The 27760-nt window shown below is 39.9% G+C and overlaps 3 protein-coding genes and 1 pseudogene across 5 annotated transcripts in view; 3 read left to right on the forward strand and 1 right to left on the reverse strand.

Moving 5' to 3' along the window:
• Positions 1-465: 465 nt before the first annotated feature.
• Positions 466-10590, forward strand: LOC117258043 (aquaporin AQPAe.a). Of its 2 annotated transcripts, none has more exons than XM_033628508.2 (6): positions 466-597; positions 916-1107; positions 2793-2954; positions 3045-3209; positions 7443-7523; positions 8976-10590. In XM_033628508.2, the coding sequence occupies exons 1-6, from the start codon at positions 583-585 to the stop codon at positions 9189-9191; spliced, it is 831 nt and encodes a 276-aa protein (XP_033484399.1). In that variant the 5' UTR covers positions 466-582; the 3' UTR covers positions 9192-10590. The 2 variants fall into 2 exon arrangements, with proteins under 2 accessions (XP_033484399.1, XP_033484398.1); XM_033628507.2 differs by having other exon boundaries at positions 488-597; positions 913-1107.
• Positions 10591-16928: 6338 nt separating this feature from the next.
• On the forward strand, positions 16929-19940 carry LOC117258929 (lens fiber major intrinsic protein-like). Its single transcript, XM_033630173.2, has 4 exons — positions 16929-17753; positions 18060-18224; positions 18306-18386; positions 18469-19940. The coding sequence occupies exons 1-4, from the start codon at positions 17394-17396 to the stop codon at positions 18652-18654; spliced, it is 792 nt and encodes a 263-aa protein (XP_033486064.2). The 5' UTR covers positions 16929-17393; the 3' UTR covers positions 18655-19940.
• A 6-nt stretch (positions 19941-19946) lies between these two features.
• LOC117258064 (lens fiber major intrinsic protein-like) lies at positions 19947-21924 on the forward strand (annotated as a pseudogene).
• Positions 21925-25668: 3744 nt separating this feature from the next.
• The window catches only part of rbm38 (RNA binding motif protein 38), a 29280-nt gene continuing 27188 nt past the window's right edge, over positions 25669-27760 (reverse strand). For both annotated transcript variants that reach the window (XM_033627988.2, XM_033627989.2), the window contains one exon: positions 25669-27262. In XM_033627988.2, the coding sequence (XP_033483879.1) occupies positions 26911-27262 (352 nt within the window). In that variant the 3' untranslated portion in view covers positions 25669-26910. The remainder of the gene's footprint in view (positions 27263-27760) is intronic.

The raw sequence follows: 27760 nt of genomic DNA on the forward strand, positions 1-27760 counted from the left end.
TTCGGCCTCTTTTGAGCTTTGAATTGTGAGTATTACTGTAAAACACCAACTGACAGACGTCGTCTGAAGCTACTAACAGGTGTTCAACCTCAACTTTATATGACCTACTTTCACTGGAGTGCTTATATTTGTGATTTCAGGCCTTTTTCATAAGTGGTTATAATACTTTATGTCCTGACTGCCCCTTCTGAAGTGGCCACAATCACTTCAGTCCGGAGATAAGTGAAAGGCTCCTGAAGATGCATTAAATTGCTCAAGGTCGGCAGAATGTGTCAGCTGCAAACTGGCAGGGTTCAGCGTGTTACGCATGCAACCTTGAAGAGAGACATCGTTTCAAGGGCTTCCACTGACTAGTGTTTGTGCACAGGAGGAGGTGATAGGGCCTGAGGTGTGGGGTAAGGAGAGGGTGAGGAGACAGGGAGGGAGGGGGGAGGCTGCTCTCATCAAAGGAGCTCTCAGACTCTACAAGGTAATGAGGGATGAAGCAGAGACCCTGAAGCCCTCAGACCCCGACAGCTACACACAGACGGACAGACGGGCAGAGAAACAGACGACATACAGAGGAATAACACAGAGTTTGAAATGACGTGGCGTGAGGTGAGCATCTTATTTAATTTCCTGTGTGTTGACATTTCACAGGATATGTAGGTGTTAATTTTTTATTTCAGTTTGACTTGTTTGTGTCAGATACAGTGATAGAAGAATATTCTGTTTGTTTCTTGAGTCAATTCTGTCCGTTTTTGGACTGTCTTAACAAACAGATTGATACTCTTCAGCATATTGTCCACATGTGATCATATTAATAAGTTTATCATGTTTTTAAAACAGATCCCAGCACTTATCAGGCTTTGAATAATTTTGTTTTGGTGAACTAAATGTAGGCCACCTTTGTTTATATCCCCTTTCTCTGAGGAGCTACGCAGTCGGCAGTTCTGGCTCGCCATAGTTGCAGAGTTGCTCGGCACCCTGATTTTAGTGAGCGCTGTGCTGGGTGCCTCTGTGCCAGGCCCTGGAGAGGGCCCCATGGGACCCCTGTACCCTGCAGTGGCAGTGGGGGTGGTGGTTGTTGCACTGGGACACTGTTTTGGAGAAATAAGCGGGGCACAGGTGACACACATTCACTTTATTTTTCTTCCTCTTATTGAATCTTTGAAACTCTTTGCTGGTGGTAACAAGGTAGTTCTCAGATCTTTTACTTGAGTAACAATTAATTTCAAGTAATAGTCCTGCATTTAAGATATTACTTAAAGGTATACAGTGCAGTATTTTCCTAAAAAACAGTGTATAGACTCATATATCACCACTGATGGCTCACCTGCAGCTCTTTAGACCTTCTCCACTGGCTCCATGTGGCTCCAACATTCAGATTTTCATTTGTCATGCTGTAGATGTAGATTTTTAGATTGCATTCTACAACTGACCTTCACTAAGTCCCACCCCTTTAAAGCAGACTGGCCAATCATAGCATAGCATCGGGCCGGCTCAGACCAAGGTCCAACAACAACACAGCTGTGCTCCATTGATTTTCAGACTGGTTTTGTGGATTTGGAGCTAAATGTTGTGTCTGGGGCACGTCGTGTATTAATGACACTCGTTACCTGGAGAGGTTGGAAAAAGATATACGTTTCTTCCCTGTTCCAAAACCAAAATCAAACCCTGAAAAGTGTAGGGTTAGCTAGCTAGCTACTGAAGATATAGCCTACTGAATGTATACACATGCTGCTTTTGCTTTTTATTGATTATAACAGTGAAACAAAGGCCGACCCTGCTGTACAGGAACCAGTTCATCTGCACGCACTGTGATGCCACACAGCTGGTTCAATATCAGCAAAGTTTCCCTTTATATTCATTGTCTTGTGTGTCGATCAGCAGTGATGTGGTGGTTCACTTTGACACTGTGATCTGTAGCCTATAGTTCAGCTTTAGCTTCTAACTATCTTTGTCTTTTTAACCTGTTGTTGCTGCTGAGTCAGTTTGACATCCTGGATATATCCTTCAAACACAGACTGTAGACCCCTCTGTCTGCTTCTCTCTGGAATCACTCTTTCATTTTTCCAAAAATATGATAATGATCATATGTCTTCAGGGAGTGCAGTTAGTTACAGTGTGGGCTCCATGCAAAAGTCTTGGAGGAAAATAGAGGACTTATTAGTGTGTGGACAGATTTACCGTAAAACTTGGTGTATAAGTCGCACTTTTTTCCCTTTTTTTTCATCTAAAAAGTTGGGTGCGGGTTATAGACCGGTGCGACCTACAGACCAAGGTAAATGCTGGCATAGGTAATTTGACCCACACGAAAGAAGTTTAACGTTAATTTAAACTCATTTTTATGGCTCAGATGTTGTTATACCGTAATTTTATTTCCTGGAGAGGTTGTTTGGAAAATTGCAATCTGAAAAGTAACCAAAGCTGCTTAAGAGGTTATTGTGTTTTGAATGTGTTTCAAATTAAAAATAAAGGGAAACAGTGTAGGAATAACTTGTATAACGTTTTTATTAACAAATAGTAATATAAAACCTTGTTTCCCCTGTTTGAGACCTTAAAAAATAGACTGCGACTTATATGCCAGTGTGACTTATATTCTGAGTTTTACGGTATTTGCTTTCACCACAAACACTGAAAAGTTAAAAGTAATAAATAATTATAAGTAGCCAAGTGTACAACAGTACAAGTACCTGAGTGAATATACTTAGTTACCTTTCACCACTGGCATTGAGTTTTCCTGTTGTTAAATTGTTTTTCAGTATTTGTCACTTTGTTCAAAAGTAAATATGTGTTTGCCCTCTGATCAGGTGAACCCTGCAGTGACTCTGGCTCTGTTGACCACTCGGAGGCTGGATGTCCTCAGGGCCGCTCTTTATGTGGCTGCACAGTGTTTGGGGGCCTCTTTAGGAGCCGGGGCCCTCTACCTGGCCCTGCCGGTCAAAAGCACTGCAGACCACTTCGTCAACAAGGTCAGATTATTGATAAACACATTACAACAAAATATTCCTTCTTATCCTGCCCCTCTCTCTGTCTTCTTACTCCTGTTTTACCTCACTCAGGTTCCCATGGAGCTGAATGCAGCTCAGGCTTTGGGCATCGAGGTGTTGTGCACCTTCCAGCTGGTCTTCACTGTGTTCTCAGTGGAGGATCAGCGGCGGAGGGAAAGCCCAGAACCAGGAAACCTGGCCATTGGATTAGCACACACTGCTGGAGTGCTGATAGGGGTAAGAGGAGCTTTCATACAGAACAATTAGTGTCACATTTATTCAACTCAGATTTTGTATTGGTTCTAAGATGGTTTCATGAATAAAATAAAGACAAATTAACAGAACTTTCTCACTTTCTAATGTATACAGGGCTGTAATAAACAATTATACGTTGAAGGGAAACATTTTGAATGGTCGCTTTCTGTAGCCAATTTTATTTAAAAAATAAAAAAAAAACCCAGCTAAACTGACCATTTTAAAATGTTCTGAACCAAAAATCCTACATCAAGGAGTCTTAATGTTTTGATAACTCAGTGCCATATCAGGGAGCCATCATAGGCCTGAGCAGGAAAAGTGGACACATTCATTCTTACATAACATTCTATATATATTTTTAATGTACACTATACCATGACGCTTATAATGATTTTAGGATATATTTTATGATATACTATAAAATGACTTGATATTCTATACTATTACGGTTAAGTAAAGGTATAGTATGTCATCTGGTGAAATACTATACTTCACTACACGTTTTTTACTATTTTCATGATATGTCATAGTATAATATGTTGTTTTTCATGATTTTTGACAACATACTATACTATGACTTTTTTCATGATTTTTGACAACATACTATACTATGACTTTTTTCATGATTTTTGACAACATACTATACTATGACGTTTTTTCATGATTTTGACAACATACTATACTGTGACTTTTCTTTTTACTATTTTCATGATATGTCATAGTATAATATGTTGTTTTTCATGATTTTTGACAACATACTATACTATGACTCTTTTTCATGATTTTTGGCAACATACTATACTATGACTTTTTTTTTACTATTTTCATGATATGTCATAGTATAATATGTTGTTTTTCATGATTTTTGACAACATACTATACTATGACTTTTTTTCATGACTTTTGACAACATACTATACAATGACGTTTTTTCATGATTCTTGACGACATACTATACTATGACTTTTTTTCATGGTTTTTGAAAACACTATACTATAACTTTTTTCATGATTTTGGATGACATACTTTAATATTACGTTTTTTCATGATTTTTGGCGATATACTATACTATGACTTTTTTTCATGACTTTTGACAACATACTATACTATGACTTTTTTCATGGTTTTTGAAAACACTATACTATAAATTTTTTCATGATTTTGGATGACATACTTTAATATTACGTTTTTTCATGATTTTTGACAACGTGCAATACTATGACTTTTTTTCAGAATTTTTGACGACATACTATACTATGACTTTTTTTTCATGATTTTTGACAACATAATATACTATGAGGTTTTTTCATAATTTTTTACAACATACTATACTATGACTTTCTTTCATGACTTTTGGCCACATACTATACTATGACTTTTTTTCATCCTTTTTGGCAACATACTATTCTATTACATTTTTCATGATTTTTGACAACATACTATACTATGACATTTTTTCACGGTTTTTGACAACATACTATACTTTGATGTTTTTCATGATTTTGGATGACATACTTTACTATTCCGTTTTTTCATCATTTTTTGTGCCATACTTAACTTTGACTTTTTTTTAAGTGTTAATGATTACATACTGTACTATGACTTTTGTTTCATGATTTTTGACCAGATACTACGCTATAATTTAAAAAAAATATATATATTATTGATGACATACTATACTGACGTGTTTTCATGATTTCTGATGACATACTATATCACTTTATATCCATGATTTTTCACAACATACTATAATGGAAGGTTTTTTCATCATTTTCAAAGACAAATCATGTTTTAAATGATTTTTGATGACATACTATATTATGACGTTTTTTACTGGTTTTTGACAAAATATTATACTATGAAATTTTTTCATGATTTTTGACGTCACACTATACTGTGACGTTATTTCCTGATTTCTGAAGATAAACCATCAGATGACGTTTTTTTTTAATTTTTGATGACATACTATGATTTTTTTCTCTTTTTTTGATGACATACTATACTAGGAATTCTTTTCCTTATTTTCGATAATATACTGTACAATGAACTTTTTTCATGATTTCTGACGACACTTAAATATCACATTTTTTGTGATTTTCGACGACATGCTATACTTTGACTGTTTTTCATTATTTTTGATGTCACACTATACTATGACATTTATTCATGATTTCTGAGGACGTTCTATACTATGATGTTTTCAAATCATTTTTGACGACATACTGAAATATCACATTTTTTGTTATTTTTGACGACATACTAAACTTTGACTTTTTTTCATAATTTCTGACGACATACTATATTCTTACCTTTTTTATGATTTCTGACGACATACTACACTATGACGTTTTTTTTATTATTTTTGACAACATGACTTACTTTTCATGAATTTTGATGTCATACTATACTATGATGTTTTGACATGATTTATGACAACATACTGCAGTATCACGTTTTTTGTTATTTTTGACGACATACTATGACATTTTTTCATTATTTTTAATGACATACTACACATGACATACTGACATACTATACTTTTATACTATACCATTTTTGACGACATACTGTACTGTGACATTTTGTGTGACTTTTGACTACACACTATCCTCTATGAACCAAAGTGCAGCGGTACACGAACCTCTGATGTTTTTTTATGATTTCTGAAGACATACTATACTATGACGTTTTTAATTATTTTTGACAACATACTATACTATGACTTTATTTCATGATTTTTGACGTCACACTATACTATGACGTTTTTTTCATGATTTCTGACAACATACTATACTATGACATTTTTTCATTATTTTTGACGACATACTATACTATGACTTCTTTTCGTGATTTTTGACCACATACTGTACTGTGATCATTTTAATCAATATTATTGACGCCATAACATACCATGACATTTTTTCAGTAGTTTTGACGTTTTTTCATGATTTCTGATGACATACTATACTATGACTTTTATTCATGAATTTTGACAACATACTATACTATGATTATTTTGAAAGATATTATTGACGACATAATATACCATGACATTTTTTCATCATTTTTGACGTCACACTATACTATGACGTTTTTTCATGATTTCTGAGGACATACTATACTATGACGTTTTTTGTGATTTTTGACGACATACTATACTATGACATTTTTTCATGATTTTTTACCATATACTATACTATGATTATTTTGAATGATATTTTTGACAACATGCTATACTATAACGTTTTTTCATGATTTTTGACGATATACTATACTATGATTATTTTGAATGATATTATTGACGACATACTATACTATGACATTTTTTCATGATTTTTGACAACATACTATACTATGACGTTTTTTGTGATTTTTGACGACATTCTATACTATGACTTGTTTTCATGATTTTTAACGACATGCTGTACTATGACATTTTTTCATGATTTTTGACCACATACTATACTATGATTATCTTGAATGATATTTTTGACAACATGCTATACTATAACGTTTTTTCATGATTTTTGACGACATACTATATTATTCTTATCTTTGTGATTTTTGATGACATGCTATACCGTGACTGTTTTTCATTATATTCGACGACATGCTATACTATGAGTTTTCTTCATGATTTTTGACCACATTCTATACCATGATTATTTTAATAGATGTTATTGACGACATACTTTACTGACATTTTTTCATTAGTTTTGATGACATATTATACTATGACGTTTTTTCATGATTTCTGATGACATACTATTCTGTGACTTTTATTCATGATTTTTGACGACATACTATACTATGAATTTTTTTTTTCATTATTTTTGAAGTCACACTATATTATGACTTCTTTTTTGTGACTGCTGAGTACATTCTTTAATATCATGTTTTTTGTTATTCTTGACGACATACTATACTATAACGTTTTTTTCATGATTTTCTTTTTTCTATGACTTTTCTCTTTTTTCTTTTTTTGACATGCTATACTATGATTTTTTAAAATTATTTTCTGACATACTGTACTATGAATTCTTATTATGTTACATGGCATCGTATAATATTTTTCCGGATAAGTTATACTGATATTTTTTTAATATAGATTTTTACTACACACTATGCTATGACTTATAATATTTTTATGACATACAAATGTGTATGTGTTCATGTGTGTGCGTGCGTGTGTGTGTGTGCTGTTCTTCCTGCCAGGCGCGGTTTTCCAGTGCTAGCATGAACCCTGCACGTACTCTGGGTCCGGCCATCATCACTGGCTTCTGGGAACACCACTGGGTGAAAGAACGCCTCAAAATCCAAATTTGTCTCCATGGAAACACTTGTCCAGCTGATTTTAATAATGCACTTTTATATTTGTTGTCCAATTACAGATAGAGTTCATATAATCATCATCATCACCATCATCATCATCATCATCATTATCAAAGCAATATCAGTTACTGAATAATCAGATTCAGTGGATATTTGACTTTGATTGAATAACGGAAAATAATTAAGTACATTTACAGCAGTTCTGTAATTAATCATCATTTTGAGGCAGTTATGCTTTAGCTATTTACATTTGGTGCTAATTTACTTAAGTATGACATTACCTTTTTGGCTAGTGACCTTTGGGGTCCCTTGTCGCATATTTAAGACGTCTATAAGTTATTCAAAGTTCCATCAAACAGACCTTTTTATTTTAAACTTCCCAGATGGTTTCATTTAAATAACTTGTCAAGGCTCAAAGTGTTCTAATTATGTAATTTTTTGAGGTGGAGATTAGAGAAAAGTCTCATAAATGTATATACATAGTGTTGCAGAAATTAGTTTTTTCTTCTTTCTTCGGCCATCAATCATCTCACCACCTCTCAGATGATCTTGTGACCCTTTGGAGGGGCCCGACCCCTAGGTTTGGATCCACTGAACTAATCTGTGTATCAAGAGATATGAATCATCTCCACCTTGAGCAGCAACAATAGTTAAATGCTGCTCACACACAGAAGCATCAGCATCAAATGTGATAAATGTCAGTCACAGGTGCAGAACGAGATACTTTAATAGCTGCTAATACGTATTCACATTTCATTTTGAGTGTAAGACTTTTTATTTGTAATGAAGTACATTTAAAGTATTGCATTTTACTTAAATGAAGTGTCTGAATATTGTTCCAGCACAAGTATTATAATGACCACAGTTGCAGAGCTCAACTGTTATTCCGGTGATTTTATTTTGTTGTCTATTTGTCATCCAGATAAAATGAAAGCATTTCTCTGTCTACACATCTCTTAAATCTTATTTCACTAGAAAGGACCACGCCACAACCTGTTGTTTAAAGGTTTACTTGTAATTCAGGAAGTGTTAGTTGTTGAGGACTGATGAATGGATGTAAGTGAGGGTGAAGGTGGAAGAGGGATGTCTTCCATTAGGTTGGTCTGGGAGGATGAACTGAAGATCAGGCAGAGGGAGAGTCAGTGTGGGGGATCTGTCTCAGGTGTTTTTCCACCCGAGCTGATTACAGGACCCCAGACGGTACCTAGAATGAGACATGGGAGAGGTATGCACCAGAATGAATAGGAAGAGAAGAAGGGAGAAGGGAAGAGAGGATGAAGGAGGGTGGGTAGGGACAAGATAGGGAGGATTGAGACATCTGAGACACACAGAGCAGGATGGGTTGAGGTGTGTTTGAGGCATGGCCCTGCTCCTGAACCTACATTAATATCCTGTTTCTCCTATCCCCACCCTCAGGTTTACTGGCTCGGCCCAGCGATAGGTGCTATACTGGCTGGAGTGTCCCACGAGTTCTTCTTCGCTCGCAGCGCCTCTCGTCAGAAGCTGGTGGCGTGTCTGACCTGTAGGGACATTGGGATTGTGGAGACGGCCAGCATGACGGGATCATCTCTGTCCACGGTCACACAGAACGCCATGAGAGCCAAGCAGGCCAACAAACAAGAAAACAACTGAGGACACGTGCATGAAAAAAACACATAGAAACTCATTCTGCAGCATCACAGTGATTGTTATGGACGCGCATAGTATGCAGCTCATCAGTCGTGTAGATCAGGCTCGACAGAGACAGGCTTATACAGTAGCTGCCAAAGGTCTTATGTGAAAATGGATCACATACATTATTCAGTGTTATTGTTTCAATTTTTAAAGCACGTTAATATGAAATCTCTCCAGTGATAAAGAAAAACTAAAAATCCTTTACGTAACTGAAAGTAGAAACACCTCAAGAGAAAATTTAACAGGTGGGAGAGCAGTTGAGCAGTTGTCTCTTAATGGTAAGACTGAAGGTTTGATTCCCCAGCTCTACCTGTTGAAGTGTCTTAGAGCAAAACACTGAACCCCAAATGCATCCCAATGTGATTAATCTAATGTGTATGTCATAAATTAATGTATTGTTTCTATAGGTCAGAAAGTTGTGAGAAAGGGCTGTTATAATTTCCTAGAGCCACAGATGAAGTATTTAAATGTCTTTTTTTGGATGACTAACACTTTAAAGTCACAAGAATATCCAGTTTATGATATAAAACACATTTTAGAGGCTGTTTGGCCATTTATCAATAATTAATAATTAAAAGAGTTGCAGTTAATAGCCTACAGAATTATATTATTGATGCAGTAATATCCATAATGAAAATCCCCAAAATTGGAGACACCAGATTTTACACCTGATGAAAAACCAGATATGTTCAGTGCTGAAACATTGCATCCTCTGCTTTAGATATTGTGGATTAGTGGAGAAGATGCAGAAGGTCACACAAAATGGAAATACTTTACCAAATAAACGTACCTGAAAACTTGGTTAAAATTGATCCGTTACTTATGGGAGTAAACACAAATAATTCAAAATGCTGGTCACTGTGGCCACAACTGGTCTTTAAGTGATGCTGATATCTGCTAAAATGAATACCAGTGGCACAAGCAGAGAAGAGTTATAAAGTTTGCCAGCATGAGCTAACAAAAGATACTGGTTATATCAGACTAAGTACCCTAAATCCCTGAGTGTATTTAGTTGAGTATGTGTTACTGATCATGATTTTTTTGTTTGTTTGTTTGTTTGTAAGAAAATAGTGTGTTATTTCTTATTTCAAAGTTATGTTTCAAAGGAACTCTATATGAGATTCAGACCATTAATATAGCAGTGAACAACTATTTGCTTGGCCTTTGTAAAGATTAGGTGGAGTAATGACGTCACATTCACACACATTCACACACTGGTGGCCGAGGCTGCCATACAAGGTGCCACCTGCTACTCAGTTTTTAACTCACTCACACACTGGTGGAACAGCCATCGGTATGGGGTGCCGTTTGTAAAGTGTCTCACGCTGAAAATAACGTCAACATTTAGCTTCAAACAATGTTTAAAAAAGTGTTGTGAATTTTTTAACGTCACCTTTTACCACATTTACAGCAATATTTGTTAACTTAGAAATATATTAAATAGTTAAATCTAAATATTAAATGTGGCACCTAAGTGTTAAATGTTAAATCTAAATATTAAATCTAAATATAAATCTAAATGTTAAATCTAAATGCTAAATATAAATATAAATCTAAATGTTAAATCTAAATGCTAAATATAAATATAAATGTTAAATCTAAATATTAAATCTAAATATAAATCTAAATGTTAAATCTAAATGCTAAATATAAATCTAAATGTTAAATGTTAAATCTAAATGTTCTGGGTGAAACTAAATTTTTAGCTAATATGCAAATTCACACTGCCGGTCACCGGAAGTACCAAAATAAAAGCTCGAGATGGTCAGACTGTGTTTATAGAATCAAATAACGAATTAAAACCAACTTATCAGGGGAAATGAACACTTGAACATACATAAGCGTGGTAATAACTACCTAAAATAACAAGAAACATGTTTGGAGAAATTTTATTTGACGTGTACTTTGAGTCCCTTCGGAGGGATTAACAACATAAACTAAGCTAACAACCGTTAGCTCTTAGCACCCGCTGGAAAAAAATATTTTTTTTCACGGACCGTTTAGAGTTAATGAGTCATTACAGACACTGCTAACGGGGCTAACAGCTAATGGTTAGCCCCGCTAATCTACGATAACGATGTTATTAATTTCAGAATGTGATAGTAATGTTTGTTCAATCATTGTATTTATAGACTTCACAAACACCAGATTAGTCTAAACGGTGATATAGTGAGGTGAAAAATGTGAGATATGCATATATATATGTAGCTAAACTCCGCTGGTTTTCTACCTGGAAGTATTTATAAACAACAAGGTGATTCTCTCCAAACACGTTTCTTGTTATTTTAGGTAGTTATTCTCACGCTAATGTATGTTCAAGTGTTCATTTCCCCCGAGAAGTTGGTTTTAATTCGTTATTTGATTCTATAAACACAGTCTGACCATCTTGAGCTTTTATTTTGGTACTTCCGGTGACCGGCAGTGTGAATTTGCATATTAGCTAAATATTTAGTTTCACCCAGAACATTTGGATTTAACATTTAACATTTAGATTTATATTTAGCATTTAGATTTAACATTTATATTTATATTTATATTTAATATTTAGATTTAACATTTATATTTATATTTATATTTAGCATTTAGATTTAACATTTAGATTTAGATTTAGATTTAACATTTAACATTTAGGTGCCACATTTAATATTTAGATTTAACTATTTAATATGTTTCTAAGTTAACAAATATTGCTGTAAATGTGGTAAAAGGTGACGTTAAAAAATTCACAACACTTTTTTAAACATTGTTTGAAGCTAAATGTGGCAAAATGTTGATGTTATTTTCAGCGTGAGCCACTTTACAAACGGCACCCCATACATCGGGAGCAATTTTGGGTTCAGTATTTTGCTCAAGGATGCTTCGACATGCAGGCTGGAGGAGCCTGAGATCGAACCGCCGATCTTCCGATTGATGGAAGACCCGCTCTTCCTCTGAGCCACAGCCGCCCAAATGACACCAAATGTTACAATAATCCACTGTATAATTCACAATACATGAAGAAGTGATTCACTTCATATGTAATGAGATGTGGCCTTTCCATTACCCTTATCCTGACCTTAAACGCCTCAATTTTAACATTATACTGCATAGCTAACGTGAGCTAATTGCTAATGAGCATTAACATAAATAACAAGATGTAGACATCCTGTTCGTATCCTAACCTCAACCACCTCTCTTTTAACGTAAAATGTCATGGCTAGCCAATTGCCAACTAAAGAATTCCGTCAGGATCTCCGCATCTGGGCCAAGGAGCGAAGGGGGCTGATCATGGATGGAGTGTAGGTTAAAGCGGGCGAGTCTTGTAGTATAGCTTGAGGGTGGGTCATGTAGCTGCTCCAGCTGCAGTTATACCTTCTTGACCATGTGTGCACATGCAGGTATCCCACTGGCTTGCTAATGCCACCGCTCTACACCGCACTCAAACAACAGTTACAGCTGACATTGGGACGGCGTCATTACAGAAGCATAGCGCCCAGCCTCTGGTTCCAGCACAGCTAATATCATCAGCCAGTCAGCACTGTTGCTGTTGTTAGCACTGTTTGTGCTGTTAGCATTGTTAGCTGCTAGCTGCCAGCTAAGCCACGACCATGTTGAGAACCATGTGCAGACAACTGCTGAAGATACGCGCTGAATATCACAGAGCTCCTTTAACTAATTTGGCTTGATTAAGAGTAGCTGGCTTCCAATAAGCTGAAGCATTATGTGTTTAAAGGTGTATTTCTTTTTTCTTTTCAAGAGACTTAAGTAATTGTAAAAAAAATCATGTTGCTCACGTGACAATAAATTAACTAACAAAGCGAAGGTTACTTTCAAACCATCACCGTGTCCACCTGGCACATTTCAGTTCAGTTATCCTTTCAGCGTCCCTCCACTAAAACATCACCAACACATTGAAACAAGTCTTTGCCTGTTGCTTTTTGTTGCACATGTGGAGAGAATGCTGCATTTTAAAGGAGCTTAATGTGACCTTTGAGGTCTTAGTCGGCTGTCATCAGTGTGTGTAAAGGTGTAGCCAATAGTGTGAGATTCTGTATTGTCACTTTCAAATTTGCACATCATTAAACTGTACAATGGAGACTCATTGAAACCCTGCTGAAAAACAGCCTCATGTGTGCTATTTTCATTTTCATCTTGTGTCTGTGAATGCTTTGAAATGCTAAAGAGGTCCTCGCCCTGCATCATGGGTTCAGTGATGTTCTCAATTAGTCCAGCGCGTCTCTCATGTCTGTGGCTGTCAGCGGCCGCCTCTTTTCTTAGGAGTCCTATTCACAATCAAATGGACCTTCATACCTGTAATGGCTCTAAAGAAAGAACACAGTTTGTAATATGACAGCTTTGTAACATAACGTGGATACAATAAATGTGTGTAAATGTGTGCTTGTACTTGTGCTTTTGTCTTGTCTTAAGGGGTAATTTTGCTATTTTTCTTTTGAAATTTTGTTTTTGAAACTGGTCCAGCATTATGCGAGAGCACTGCAGCCAGCAACCATGAAACAGGCTGCAATGTAACTACTCAGCTCATCATTTACATCCACTAAAAGTCCGTCTTTTGCTACTGACCGGCTCAGATTATTATTTTAAGTGTCTGACAACATTATGGGAAGGATCCCTACAGAGATAGACCTTTATGTTTTAAGAGTAAGATCCGTTTTGTTTAACCCGGAACAGCCCTGAAATCGCCATCACCTAACCCACCAGACTCCATTTAAATAAACAGTAATTTAGTGTGTATTGATTCAGCATGTTTTCACATCTGACTCAGTGAGTTAAGGGTTTTATTCAGCCATCTCCATGGTGATTGTTAGAACAGTGTAAAGACAAAGCAAGAGGGCTTTAGTGAGTTCTATTTTGTTTCTGGTGACTTAGAATGAAGTGTGTTTTACAGTGATAAAATTAGTGTTTATTTAAATGGAGTCTGGTGGGTTTGGTGATGGCAATTTCAGGGCTATTTCTGGTAAACAAAAAGGATCCTCTTTAAGGATCTTTTTCATAATGTTGTCAGACAATTCTAACACAAAAAATGTCAGGGTTGGGCAGACACATTCCACAACGCCACACAGTATATACCAGTGTGCAGAACAAACAGAAATAGACATGACTCTGAGGCAATTACAGTAATACCCTATATGACACAATAGCTCTTCCCTCCCACCCGCCACCCATCCTCATATATAAGTTTTCCTTCCTTTAAATATCTATCTATCTATTTATCTCTAAGCCACAATGTCTAGAGTAACAACATCCATGGAGTTGAGTTTTACTTTTTTTTATATCAAGGGCTAAATCAAAATGCATTCAGAGCTGATTTTGTTTGGGACATTATGTCTCGAAGCCACTGGCCAGATATCAGCAGGGCAGCCTCCTTTCATTTGAGCAAGATGGCCTGTGCAAGAGCAGAGCAAAAGTCACCATAAGGTGCTCTGCAGATGTCAGGTTAGGGTTGTCTCCATCAGCAAAGCCAAACAGGGCAACAATAGGGTCTAGGTCTAATTTTTTTAGAAAGGGTATGGAAGATATCTTTAAAAAATGTTTGTGAGTGAGGGCACAGCCAGTATATATGTATCAGGGTGGCATCATTGTTTTTGCATTTGTCACAGGTGGGGGTTGTATCAGGGTAGATGCTAGACAGCTTAAACTTGGACATGTGGGTCTGTTTGACCACCTTAAACTGCAATAAGCATATAGAGACCAATTAGTCCTCAGATATAAGTCCCAGATTATCTTTCCAGGCTACCATAATCCTGTCTAGAGGTGAGCGTGTCAGCATTGAGATGTTACTAACAGTCCGAGTCTATCAGTGGCAAAAACAAGCACCTTTAGTGGAGGTAAATTGACAAAAATGTGGCCTGTTTTGCTGCGACCCTCTCACTCAGCACTGGACCAGTTTAAAAATATTTATTTCCAATAGACACTTAGACACAAAAATGTCAGAAAATAGGGTCAAGGTCGAAAAAATAGCAGAGTTACCCTTTAAAATATGTTTTGCATGTAATTTAGAGGGTCACTTCACCCATCACAGCTTCTCAGTAATGTTAGTGGTGTATAGACACGCAGGTAAATTTGGTTTGTGATATTTGTCTCTTTTGTAATTTTAATGAATCATTCCTTTAAAATGAATATAATACAAAGTATATTTATTATGTATTCATATTCATAATTGAGATATATGTACTGTACACTGTATGATCTGGATTTGACAGCAAAATAAAATGAAATAAAACCATGTTAACACTCAGTATCAATGTAGCAGTGTTATTTGAACACACACTCACACATATATACATAAACTATTTACACACACACACAATGTGCACAATAGCTATAACTGCCACAGTGCCGCCAGCATTTTGCTTTGTGTGTGTTCTTTCTAACATGTATAAAAGGGAGTCAAAACGGCAACCTCAGCATTCTGCATTCATCACCCTCTCACCCCCCTCACCGCAAACCCCCCCCCCAACAGTGATGGCTCTTGACTGGTCAGCGCGATGCCCCCGGTGCTGCTCAGTAACCCCACCGTCCCCCCACACATCCCTGCTGCCCTGCTGCACCTCTCCCTTTACCCTAGCTCCCTACACACACACACACAGAACTTTCAGGGCTTTGGTCGTACATCCTCCTGCAGCACACACAAACTCTCACATAATGCAAACCTGTGCCGAGCACCTCCTGGAAGCAACAACAGAAGATACAATCCGCTGTGTTGTGTGAATTATTATTGGTTCGTTGCTTGATGTTTTTCCACTCCTCCATATTCACAGTTTACCCCCTCTAACGTTTTTTTTCCCCACCTTCTGTTGTCTCCACTTTGTTGCCGTTGGCTGTGGAGCAGTGCCAGTGACGGCTCTGAGCTCTGAGGCAATGTCAAGTTCAGGTCTTAGTGTTCACAATCACAGGCCTCTGCGATGACTGCTGCCACTTTGTCCTCCTCTTAAACATGACTGATTATCATTGGCAGGGCTTGGCGGCATAATTGTGCACAAAAGCAATAAATATCATCACCAACTTTAGCCGTGGCTTTGCAAATTTACGGCAAAGCTTAGTTAGCTGTTGCTTCTGTGCTTTAGTTTAATATGTATTTCTGTCTCTGTCCATATGTGGCCCACATGCTGCATACAGACAATGGTTTCACAGGGTCAGGCATTTCAGTGTATGGGTCAGTTCAGCGCTGTTAGCTTTGGGCACTTCCGTCCGGGGCCCCAACTGTATTATCTGCACGTGTGTATATGTGTATGTGCGTGTGTGTGTCTTTGTGCATGCATGTGTGTATTTTCTGTCCTTGTCCATCAGCATTTGTGTCCCCTGATTATGACAGTTATGATATGTCAACAGATGACATACGCCCCAAAGAAAACTTTCTCCTCGCAGCTCCAGCTGCTCTTCAACATGGCTGTTTCTCCTTGTTTTCCACTCCCACCCCCCTGAATATAAGACACTACACTTCCTGTTGTCTCTTTATTCGAAAATGTCTCTACGGCCCACAAAATGCTTTTCATGGGTTTCACTCATTCTCGCTTTATCTGTTTCTCTCCTCGGATACACTGCCTCTCTTTGGTTCTGTTAAAGGGGGGCGACAGAGGGGTTAAGTTTGTTTGATTTAGGATGTCCAGCACTGCCGCCCCCCGCCCTTGGCCCTACAGGGGGATTATGGCGTCACCTGGGGCCCCTGGGGGGGTATTATAAAGCCCCTGTCTGGCCCTCTCCCCTCCGTCAGAGAGGCTAAAAGGTCCACCGGACACTCTGTCTATCCCCGTCTCTACTTTAGAAACACCCCTTTAGCATTGATGCCCACCTCCTCTTGACAACTCATCCCACCTGAGATCTCCACCCACACTCCCACATTATCTCACACCTATGTCTTTGCGACAGGTGGACAGAGGTGGCAAGCAGCTGAGTTGACTTTACCAACCCGGTTCACGGCTTGGTAAAGATCCGTTGAGTGGATTCGTCTGTTGACGTTCTGAAATCCTGTTTCGTCTTTGAACTGACTCTCTGAGTGTTTTTGGTCAGCTGAGTTAGCTGACTACTAAAGGGAGATCCTTTTTTTGTTATTTTTGGGTGTTTGAAGAGGACCGGAAAGGTACGCGTTTACCTTTTCTAGACCTTGATTTATTTTTAAAGAACCTTCTTCATCTGGTGGAGAGCCTCAAGTGAACAGTCACCATGTGGGAGTTCCGGTCCATGAATTTTTGGCGGGCGGTCTTCGCAGAGTTCTTCGGGACCATGTTCTTTGTATTTTTCGGCATGGGTGCCGCCCTGCGTTGGACCACCGGGCCTCATCATGTCCTCCATGTGGCCCTGTGCTTCGGGCTGGCAGCTGCCACTCTCATCCAGTCCATCGGCCACATCAGCGGCGGCCACATTAACCCTGCCGTCACCTTTGCCTACCTTGTCGGCTCACAGATGTCTCTTTTCCGCGCCATTTTCTACATGGCCGCCCAGTGCCTGGGTGCTGTAGCCGGGGCTGCTGTGCTATACGGGGTCACACCTGGCAACATGAGAGGCAACATGGCAATGAACACGGTAAGGCCGCAACACGGGGGTTTAGGAAACAAGTGCAGCAATGTTGAGAGGGGTGAGGCAGAAGTTTTTCCATCCATGGAACACGTGGTAAAATTTTTTAGAGCTTTAGGTTCAGGTCACTGACGGCCATCTAACAAAACCATGGATTAAAATACCAAAAACAAATGCTGTATGTGTAATTATTATAATTATTAAGTGACACAGTTTTTCTGAAATAAAAGTGAAATTCAGTCGTATATGTTCAGTGCAGCTCGGAGATTTCTTTGACTTATGCAAATGTTTTTTTGTCTGTCTGTGAACCTCCAGCTGCAGCCGGGCATCAGTCTGGGAATGGCCACCACTGTGGAGGTTTTCCTCACCATGCAGCTGGTGGTGTGCATCTTCGCCGTGACTGATGAGAGGAGAAATGGACGCCTGGGATCTGCCGCCCTATCCATCGGCTTCTCTGTCACCATTGGACACCTCATGGGGGTGAGACACTCAAAAACACAGATATCAAATGACAATTAAATATTTTAGAACACACACAACGATGAGTGTCTTGTGTTTTAGATGTACTACACTGGTGCTGGAATGAACCCTGCTAGGTCCTTCGCCCCTGCTGTGCTCTTCAGGAACTTCATCAACCACTGGGTAAGACCTGCAGTCACACTGTCCACATCAATCTGAGTAGGACTGTCAGAACACTGTGTTAAGTGATGTTTGCTTTCGGCAGGTGTACTGGGTCGGGCCTATGATAGGAGGTGCAATGGGCGCCCTTCTGTACGATTTCATGCTGTTCCCACGCATGAGAGGTCTGTCCGAGCGCCTGGCCACACTGAAGGGCAGCCGGCCCCCCGAGAGTGAGACCCAGCAGGACACCCGCGGAGAGCCCATCGAGCTCAAGACGCAAGCCCTATAAACCTGCCTCTGCCCCCTTCTCCGACTGGGGCCGAGGGATGAGGGACAAGGCCCTGAGCTACGCCAACCCCACCTCCACTGCCACCCCCCACAACATGCCTTCACACACAACACCGCACAAGACTAACCCAAATACTCACATCTAGACTAACACACGATAAGATTATTTTTTCCACTGTAAAAACACAAACAGGTTCACAACCTTCAACCTCAACACACAACAAGACTCCTCTACTCCCCAGTCCTCACTCTGTATTCTGAACTGGACATTGTGTTTTTGATAAATGGTGACCAGAGCTTGAACCAGCAGCCGCCTCGTCTCTCCGCCGATCTGCCTGCTTCCTCCTCTCAGACGGGCTCTAATCTGCAACTCAGAGGAAATGCTGAAATTGAGCAGAGAAGTTGAGGTGCTCTGGAGGGAGGGGAGGGGGCGAGAGCAGGATGAGGGTGAGGCGGGGATGTGGGTATGATATGAGAAGGGTAAGAGGGCATGGGGCAGGTGAGGGTGGAGTAAAGGGGTGGGGGTTGGAGTTTGGGTAGGGTAGAGAGGGCAACACTCTGGGTTTGTGGTCGTTTCAAGTTGGGTTAGACCAGTGAAGATGGGCATGCTTTTCATTATTCATCTGAATTTATCTCCATTTTAGTTTAGTTTTTTTTTTTTTTTTTTTAATTTTTAGGTTCATTTTGTTTTCTGCACTTCAGACACAAGACGTGGATGTATGATACCATTAGATTTTACCAGGGTTTCACTATTTTCAATCACTACATTTTATCTGTGGGTTTGTGTTTGTGTGTGTGTGGATACCTCTGCAGCATGTGTGTGTGTGCGTGCAAGTGTGTGTGTGAGAGTGAGCGTGTGCATGTGTGTGCGCCTGCCCATGTGCGTACGAGTGTGTTTGCAAGTGAGTGTGTATATGTGTGTACATGTGATCAAGATTGCAGATACAGTACTTTTTATTTCGTTTTATTTTCATTACCGCTCTCCTGTTTCGTACCATTAAGTGTGTTTCATTTTGTCATCAATTTTTAAGACATGATCATTTCTCCTCCCCTCACTGTGGTATTTGCTATGATATTCATTTTTACATAAACCATCTGCTTTTTTTGTTCTGAACCAGCGCAATCCAAAGGAAATGTTGTATCCCAGACTTTGATAGTAGGTCTGTTCACTGCAGATCGGCTGTGCAAGCTTTACATTGAGTCTCCTTTTATTATTTGATCCTTACTGGGAGCACAAGGTGTTTCATTAAACATTTCAATGATAATAAACATAAAAACTTGATACAAGTTCTGGGTCGTTTTTCTTCCTTTAAATTTTGCATTTTGTTGAGTTGAACATGGAGGACAAATTGTCAGCTGCATTAAATCATTTCAGTCAGAAGAGGACGACTCACATTGAAATTTGAATTAGTATCATAAAAGAATCATTAAAGGTGATAGTTCACTGAGGTGAGCGTGCTTTAAGAAACACAATGCTGTAATAGAGTATATTTTAGGTACATTGGGAGGTGTGTTTCAGGGAGGGGTTGTTTGAGTAAGACAGGCTTCACTTAAAGGGCGACTATTGCTCATGTTTCATAAGAAACACATTCATTTATCTTCCTTTTTCTGTTTCTGTGCATCACAACATGACTACAACATGACTCCACCTCTACAGCCCTGACCAATAAAGGCAGTTAAAAGACAGGTCTGGTGATATTGTGCATTTTCTTGGGGTCAACAAATCCTATGAAACCATCAGAACAACTATTTGTCTCTTATCTTATTCATCTGTGCTCTGGAGCTCCAGAGTTAGCTGACTACTAAAGGAAGATCCTCTTTTGCTATTTTGGGGTGTTTGAAGAGGATGATTTATTTTTTAAAGAATCTTCGAGTGAACAGTCACCATGTGGGAGTTCCGGTCCATGAATTTTTGGCGGGCGGTCTTCGCAGAGTTCTTCGGGACCATGTTCTTTGTATTTTTTGGCATTAGTGCTGCCATGCTATGGACCACCGGGCCTTATCATGTCCTCCATGTGGACCTGTGCTTCGGGCTGGCAGCTGCCACTCTCGTCCAGTCCATCGGCCACATCAGCGGCGGCCACATTAACCCTGCCGTCACCTTTGCCTACCTTGTCGGCTCACAGATGTCTCTTTTCCGCGCCATTTTCTACATGGCCACCCAGTGCCTGGGTGCTGTAGCTGGGGCTGTTGTGCTATAGGGGGTCACACCTGGCAACATGAGAGGCAACATGGCAATGAACACGTTAAGGCCCCAACATAGGGGATTAGGAAACAAGTGCAGCAATGTTGAGAGGGGTGAGGTAGAAGTTTTTCCATCCATGGAAAACATGGCAAAAAATGTAGAGTTTTAGGTTCAGTTCATTGAAGGCCATCTATCAAAACCAGGGAATAAAACACCAAAAACAAATGCTGTAAGTGTACTTGTTTAAAGTGACACAGTTTTTCTGAAATAAAAGTGAAATTCAGTTGTATATGTTCAGTGCAGCTCTGAGATTTCTTTGACTTATGCAAATGTTTTTTTGTCTGTCTGTGAACCTCCAGCTGCAGCCGGGCATCAGTCTGGGAATGGCCACCACTGTGGAGGTTTTCCTCACCATGCAGCTGGTGGTGTGCATCTTCACCGTGACTGATGAGAGGAGAAATGGACGCCTGGGATCTGCCACCCTATCCATCAGCTTCTCCGTCACCATTGGACACCTCATGGGGGTGAGACACTCAAAAACACAGATATCAAATGACAAATAATTATCTTTAAAGACACAACAATAAGTGTCTTGTGTTTTAGATGTACTACACTGGTGCTGGAATGAACCCTGCTAGGTCCTTCGCCCCTGCTGTGCTCTTCAGAAACTTCATCAACCACTGGGTAAGACCTGCAGTCACACTGTCCACATCAATCTGAGTAGGACTGTCAGAACACTGTGTTAAGTGATGTTTGCTTTCGGCAGGTGTACTGGGTCGGGCCTATGATAGGAGGTGCAATGGGCACCCTTCTGTACGATTTCATGCTGTTCCCACGCATGAGAGGTCTGTCCGAGCGCCTGGCCACACTGAAGGGCAGCCGGCCCCCTGAGACGGAGCCAATCGAGCTCAAGACACAAACCCTATAAACCTGCCCCTGTCCCCTTCACCCCACTACACAAAGCATTTCAATAAATATTTCAATGATAATAAACATAAAAACTTGATACAAGGTTTGGGTCGTTTTTGTTTCTTTAAAGTTTGCATTTTGTTGAGTTGAACATGGAGGAAAATTTTCAGCTGCATTTAATCGTTTCAGCCAGAAGAGGGCGACTCTCACATTTAAATTTAAATTACTTGAAGGCAAAAATTAATCATGAAAGGTGATTGCTCACTGCGGTGTGTCTGCTTTAAGAGACATAATGCTGTAATAGATTATGTTTGAGGTACATTTGGAGGTGTAGTTCAGGGAGGGGTTATTTGAGAAAGACAGGCTTCACCCAAAGGGGACTTTTGCTCATGTCTGATAAGCAACACATTCATTTATCTTCCCTCTTCTGTTCCTGTGCATCACAGCTGATAAACTACAGCATGACTCCACCTCTACAGCCCTGACAAACAAAGACAGTTAAAGCACAGGTCTGGTGATATTCTACGTTTTTCTTATGGTCAACAAAGCCTACAAAACCATCAAAACAACAATGATTTGTCTCTTATCTTATTCATCTGTGCTCTGGAGCTCTAATGTTGCATAAGACCTATAAATAAAACACATCAATGAGCCACACTGGGTGACTTGTCCCTGCATTAAAATGAACCTGAGCGCTGTAGTTTATTTTGAGTAGCTCCCACATACACCGTCCTCAGTGGTGTAGCGGTTGTTGATGAGGTAAGTGTGCGACTAGGTCGATGGGTAGGTTACCAAGGTGAATATATATTCCAATGACTTTTTGTCTGATAGGTGGGTATACTGTAAAGTGCCATGAAAAGAGGTGGGTGTACCCGTATGCCCGCGTAAACCCACCACTACACCACTGACCATCCTGCTGCTGGGAAATGTGAATCAATCCACATCTGAAAATAGTTTCCAACAAATACAATATTTACTCAACTTTGGGAAAATATTTACATATGTTTTTTAATATTATTTTTTTGGCTTTAATTGATAGGACAGTGTTAGTATGAAGGGGAGGAGAAAGAGGGGATGACATGCAGCAAGGGACCACAGGCTGGAATTGAGCCTTCAGCCACTGTGACAAGCACATTGCTTTTGTACGTGACGCCTACTTTACCCACTGGAAGTTGGTTAAGAAAAATGAAATGAAATGAAATGAAATGAAATGAAATAAAATAAAATAAAATAAAACAAAATAAAATAATGCATTGTAGGTTTTGGTCTATTGAATTGAAGGCTTTTTTGACATCAACAAAAATATGGAATATCACTGGCCTTATCCTTCAAGTTTCATGGCAGGTGAGAAAGAGATGTTGTCTCCAGTGCAGTCAAATTGGCGATTACAAGCCATAATGTACAGTAAATGATGCCCCAAAAAATGCCATTCAACCAGTCAAGTTGTAGTTTACACCCACGTCTGTCCAGACTCATACTGTATGTAGCCATGACCGAAGATAATGCTTCAGATGTTGCTGCAAAATCATATCCTAAAACATGGATGCTTCACACACATCTTCAACCCAGCAGCACATAAGATTTATACAATCAGCACAGTTTCAAGGTGGACACCCGAGATTAACGTCACCAAGTCATTATCTGACCAAATGTCTCCCCTTCTGCTCCTGAGTTATGGTGTTGAGTAATGACAAGAAAAGTGTTTTTGTAGACCATTATGATGTCACAGTGAAACTGACCTTGGACGTTTTGGATGTGAAATGTCACCACTTCATCATTTCATCCTATTAGACATCTGTGTGTAGTTTTGTCATAATTAGTGTGTGGATTGAGTTACAGACAAAAACATGTTTGGTGAAGTCACAGTGACCTTTGACCTTTGACCACCAAATTCTAATCAGGTCATTGTTGAGTCCAAGTGGGCTTTTTTTTTGCCAAATTTAAATAAAGTCCCTCGAGGCATTCTTAAGATATTACGTTCATGAGAATGGACAACCAGAAAACGTGCCAATGGCCACCATCACCGGCATGGAATCACATAAACCAAAGCTTTGTAAAAAGTCGTTGTCTGCTGGACCTAGTTTAAAGAATAGTTTAACATTTGAGGAAGTACAGTTATTTGCTTTCTTGCCAAGAGTTAAATGGGAAGATTGATAGCAGTAATATTAACCATACAGTAAACATGAAGCGGAAGCTGGTTAGCTTAATTTGGCATAAAGCCTGAGAACAGGGAAGCAACATGGCTCCGTACAGATGAAACAGAATCTGGTTACCAGCATCAATGAAGCTCACAAATTAAAGCTGGGGTAGGCAGTTTAAATTTGGCGTCATTAGGTTAAAAACTCCATAATGAACTTTTAGCACATTGTTATTCAAGTGGTTTGAGAGGCAATGAGACTTCTGTTTTCAGACTTTAGAAAGTCCAGCCTGTGAAGGGAGATTGGGTCATTTCAGAGAGAAGGTGAAAGTTGCTCTTCTAGTGTTTTGCAACAACTCCCTACACTGCAAAGCAACCCCAAAAAGGAGGATGGAATTATCAAAAAGAGAGTGTCCAGAGAACGTGGCAATATCAATGAGGCATTTTACAGATTAAGAGAAAATGTCGCTAATAGTTTAGCCTTCTGCTAACCGAAGCTAGAGGCTCATGACTGCAGCCTCAAATTTACATTTATGTAGCTTATGTTGGGTAGAACTTCAAATCGCAGGGTGTCCTCCACCTCACTCCCCGCCGCTACAGACCACCTCACTGGAAGGAGAGTGGGCAGAGGCTCCACAGACAGACCCCGCGTTATTAGTTTGCTTTCACTTTAACGTTGTCCTTATTTTTTTTGTGTGTGTGTGTTAAGTTTTCTGTTCTTCATAAAATCCTGCGCTATATAGTGTTCGTTATTTATAACATTCATCACTGTCATTTTATGTATTTTAAATTGTGCAAACATAAAACCAAACACAAAACCCCTAGTCAGCGCCTGCAGCAACCAAAATCCACCCAGTGCAAAACTCCAGGGGACTACACTCAGCAAACTTTCTGTTGCTGCCTTTACACAGGTAAAACCCAGTTCTTCCGCTGGCTACTAGCCCGCTGTGACACCTGGCACTGGGGCGTTTGCACTGGGTGGATTTGAGCCACTACAGCCTGTCTCTGGAGTTGCTGCCTGATCTCCTCCCGGTGATATAGTCCACAGTGGTGGGGAATGAGGTGGAGGGACTGTGGGGTGACTAGCTAATTCTTGTCTCACTTGTGGTCTGATAAACAGAGAGAGTGAGCAGGACAAAGAGAGGCATAGCAGATGAGCTGTAAATGAACAAATAGGAAACACTGGGTTTCTGTATGGAGTGTAAACATATGCCTGTGGTTGTCTGGTGGGAGGGGCTTAGGACAGAGGGGAGAGCTGCAGGAGGAGGGTGTATTTTCAGAGTTGACTGTTTTATTGTTTTTGTGCCTTTTCCAGATTTCTGCCTACCACAGCTTTACCATTTTTCTGTATGTCTTGTTTGTTTAATCTGTACAAACACCAAAGCGTAAAAGCAACAATTCACTGTTTAATAGGGGGTTATGTGCCAGACTTTCTTGGCTGCTACCCAGCGACTGGAGGTAACCAGCGTAAAACCACAACTTAGGTGATTAGTGGGCGGACTGGCCGCTGGCTGTAGACTTATATTTACTATACAGACATGAGACTGGGAATGATCTTCTTATTTGATACTCAACAAAAAAGCCAACATGTTGAACTAGTCCTATAACCAGTGCGGCTTCACGTCAACACTTTTACCAGTCCATCAGAGAAGTATCTCACAGACACAATGAAATGTCCTCCATGACTCATGTGTGACTGTATGAGACAGTCTTACAGTCTTCCCACCAGATCTTTAACCACAGTTACTATAATTCGACCACACTCAGAGAACAATAGCATGTCATACTTAGAAATATTCATTTTATTTTGCATATTTGTTTTAAATGTGACGTATGGCTTGGTTCATGACTTTACTAAGTTGGCGCCACAGCACCGTGAGACTCCAGTATCATCGCTAAAGCATCTGTCTGTATTCTGCAGCTGGAGGAAAAAAAGAAAACAAAGAAACAACTGAGCAGTACAATGGGCTGGAAATGGAGCTCGGTCCTGACACTGGCGTATACTGCATCGCTCTATTTCTCTCTCACTCAACTCATACACTGAGAAGACACCAAATACACTCACACACATTCAGGAACAACATCACCTACACCCAGACACATTGACTTGATATGTATTGACAACTTTGTAATTTAGGTATCAGAAAACCAAACAGTCCCCAAATCCAGACACTGCTCCAAAAGTTACAGGTCAGAAATAGCCTAATGAGCCGCTGCAGGAATTTCATGTGATGACTATTGTGTTTGAAGTGTTAACAAAGTCTCAGTAATGTTCTAGCAGTTGCAATACAAAAACAAAATACCAGTGTTGTCTACCTTATTCATGCTCATCCATTATCACCACATTTGCATATTCTGTTTAACTGTTGATTATCACCATGTAATGACTTGCCAGCGGCAGATAAAAGGAACAAAAGGGAGCACAATAAACATTTTGTTCATTTGAGATGAGAGGCTAATAAAAATGACAAACTGAACCAGGTGCAGAGAGAGAGACAGAGAGAGAGATCTCTAAGGCCATAGACAGAAAGGTAACCTTGAAGAGGAGGTAATTGGACCTTGGTTTCTGAAAGAGGAACTGGCTCCCAGCTTGGCTTATATCCAGCGTTCAGCTCAGTACCTTTGGAGAAACTGCAGCCGCAGCATCATGTCAAGCAGACATATTTCTTGTTGTCTTTACCTGTCCACTCTCCAGCAGTCGGCCTGCCTCCAGCCTCTGCGCTGAGGGGTCAGCGGTATGACAGAAGCGTCCAGAAGATTACCAGTCGTCTCACTCCGGTCCCTGACGTCCTCATGTATGAAAAACATTCAGGTCGTGTGCTGATGACAGTAGCAGTAGAACATTTTCATCAACTATTACAACAACAATAATATATATAAAAAACAGGAATGAGAGTGCTTTCTAAAAGCCCTTTTGATTACATCACACTCTCTCCCTGGTTAGTCTTTTCCCGATGATGTCACAGGTCAACAGTCACGCTGCTTTAAATCATCAGTTTAGCAGCTGCAGCTCCACCCAGAGCGGCTCACTGCATGCGGTCGGGCTGGTGCAGAGGGTAGTGGAGGAAGGCCTGCGGGGCGGCAGACATGGTGGTGAGTGCAGCCAGAGGAGGATGGATGGCGGCTGGAGGGGTCGGGGATGCAGTGAGGGCTGGCGCCGGCGTGCCGGGGGAGAAGCTGTAGCTGAGGTAGCCAGCGGAAGGCGACGGCGAAGGGGTGTAGGGGTACTGCTCCAGTCCTGTGGGGGCGTAGTGGCTGTAGGCAGAGCTGTAGTCCAGGTAAGGGGAGGCGAGGGCTGCGGCTGTGGGGTTGAGCTGGGACTGCAGCACCAGGCTGGGCTGGAGAAACGCCTGGGGGTAGACGTACTGCTGGGCGAGCCTGCAGACAGAGGGACACGGGGCCAGAGGTTAAATGATCAGCCAATTAACTGATTAGCTGAGCAAAAGAGAATTCATCAGCAACAATTTGAATAACAGATTAATAATTTCAGTCATTTCTTCACAAAAAAGTCCACCAGCTCTTCAAATGTGAATATTTGATGGACAGTAAAGTGAACAGATTTGAGGTTTGGACATTTGGTCGAACAAAACAAGCTCTGTACACTTTACAAAAATAAAAACACAACACTTTGGCTCACATTTTCCATGAGTTAAAATAAAAGATCTGATTCTTTTTCTATGCACACAAAAGACTGTTTTTGAAATTCTGATCACAAATTTGTAAATCTGCATTAATCAGCGCCTCTCCAAGATAACCCATCCACCTGACAGGTGTGGCATATCAAGCTGATTAAACAGCATCATTACTACACAGGTGTTCCTGGGCATGGTCACAATAAAGGCCCGTCTAAAATGAGCAGTCTGATCACGAAACACA

This window comes from Epinephelus lanceolatus, chromosome 8 (assembly GCF_041903045.1).
Source record: "Epinephelus lanceolatus isolate andai-2023 chromosome 8, ASM4190304v1, whole genome shotgun sequence".
NCBI classification, from domain to species: domain Eukaryota; kingdom Metazoa; phylum Chordata; class Actinopteri; order Perciformes; family Serranidae; genus Epinephelus; species Epinephelus lanceolatus.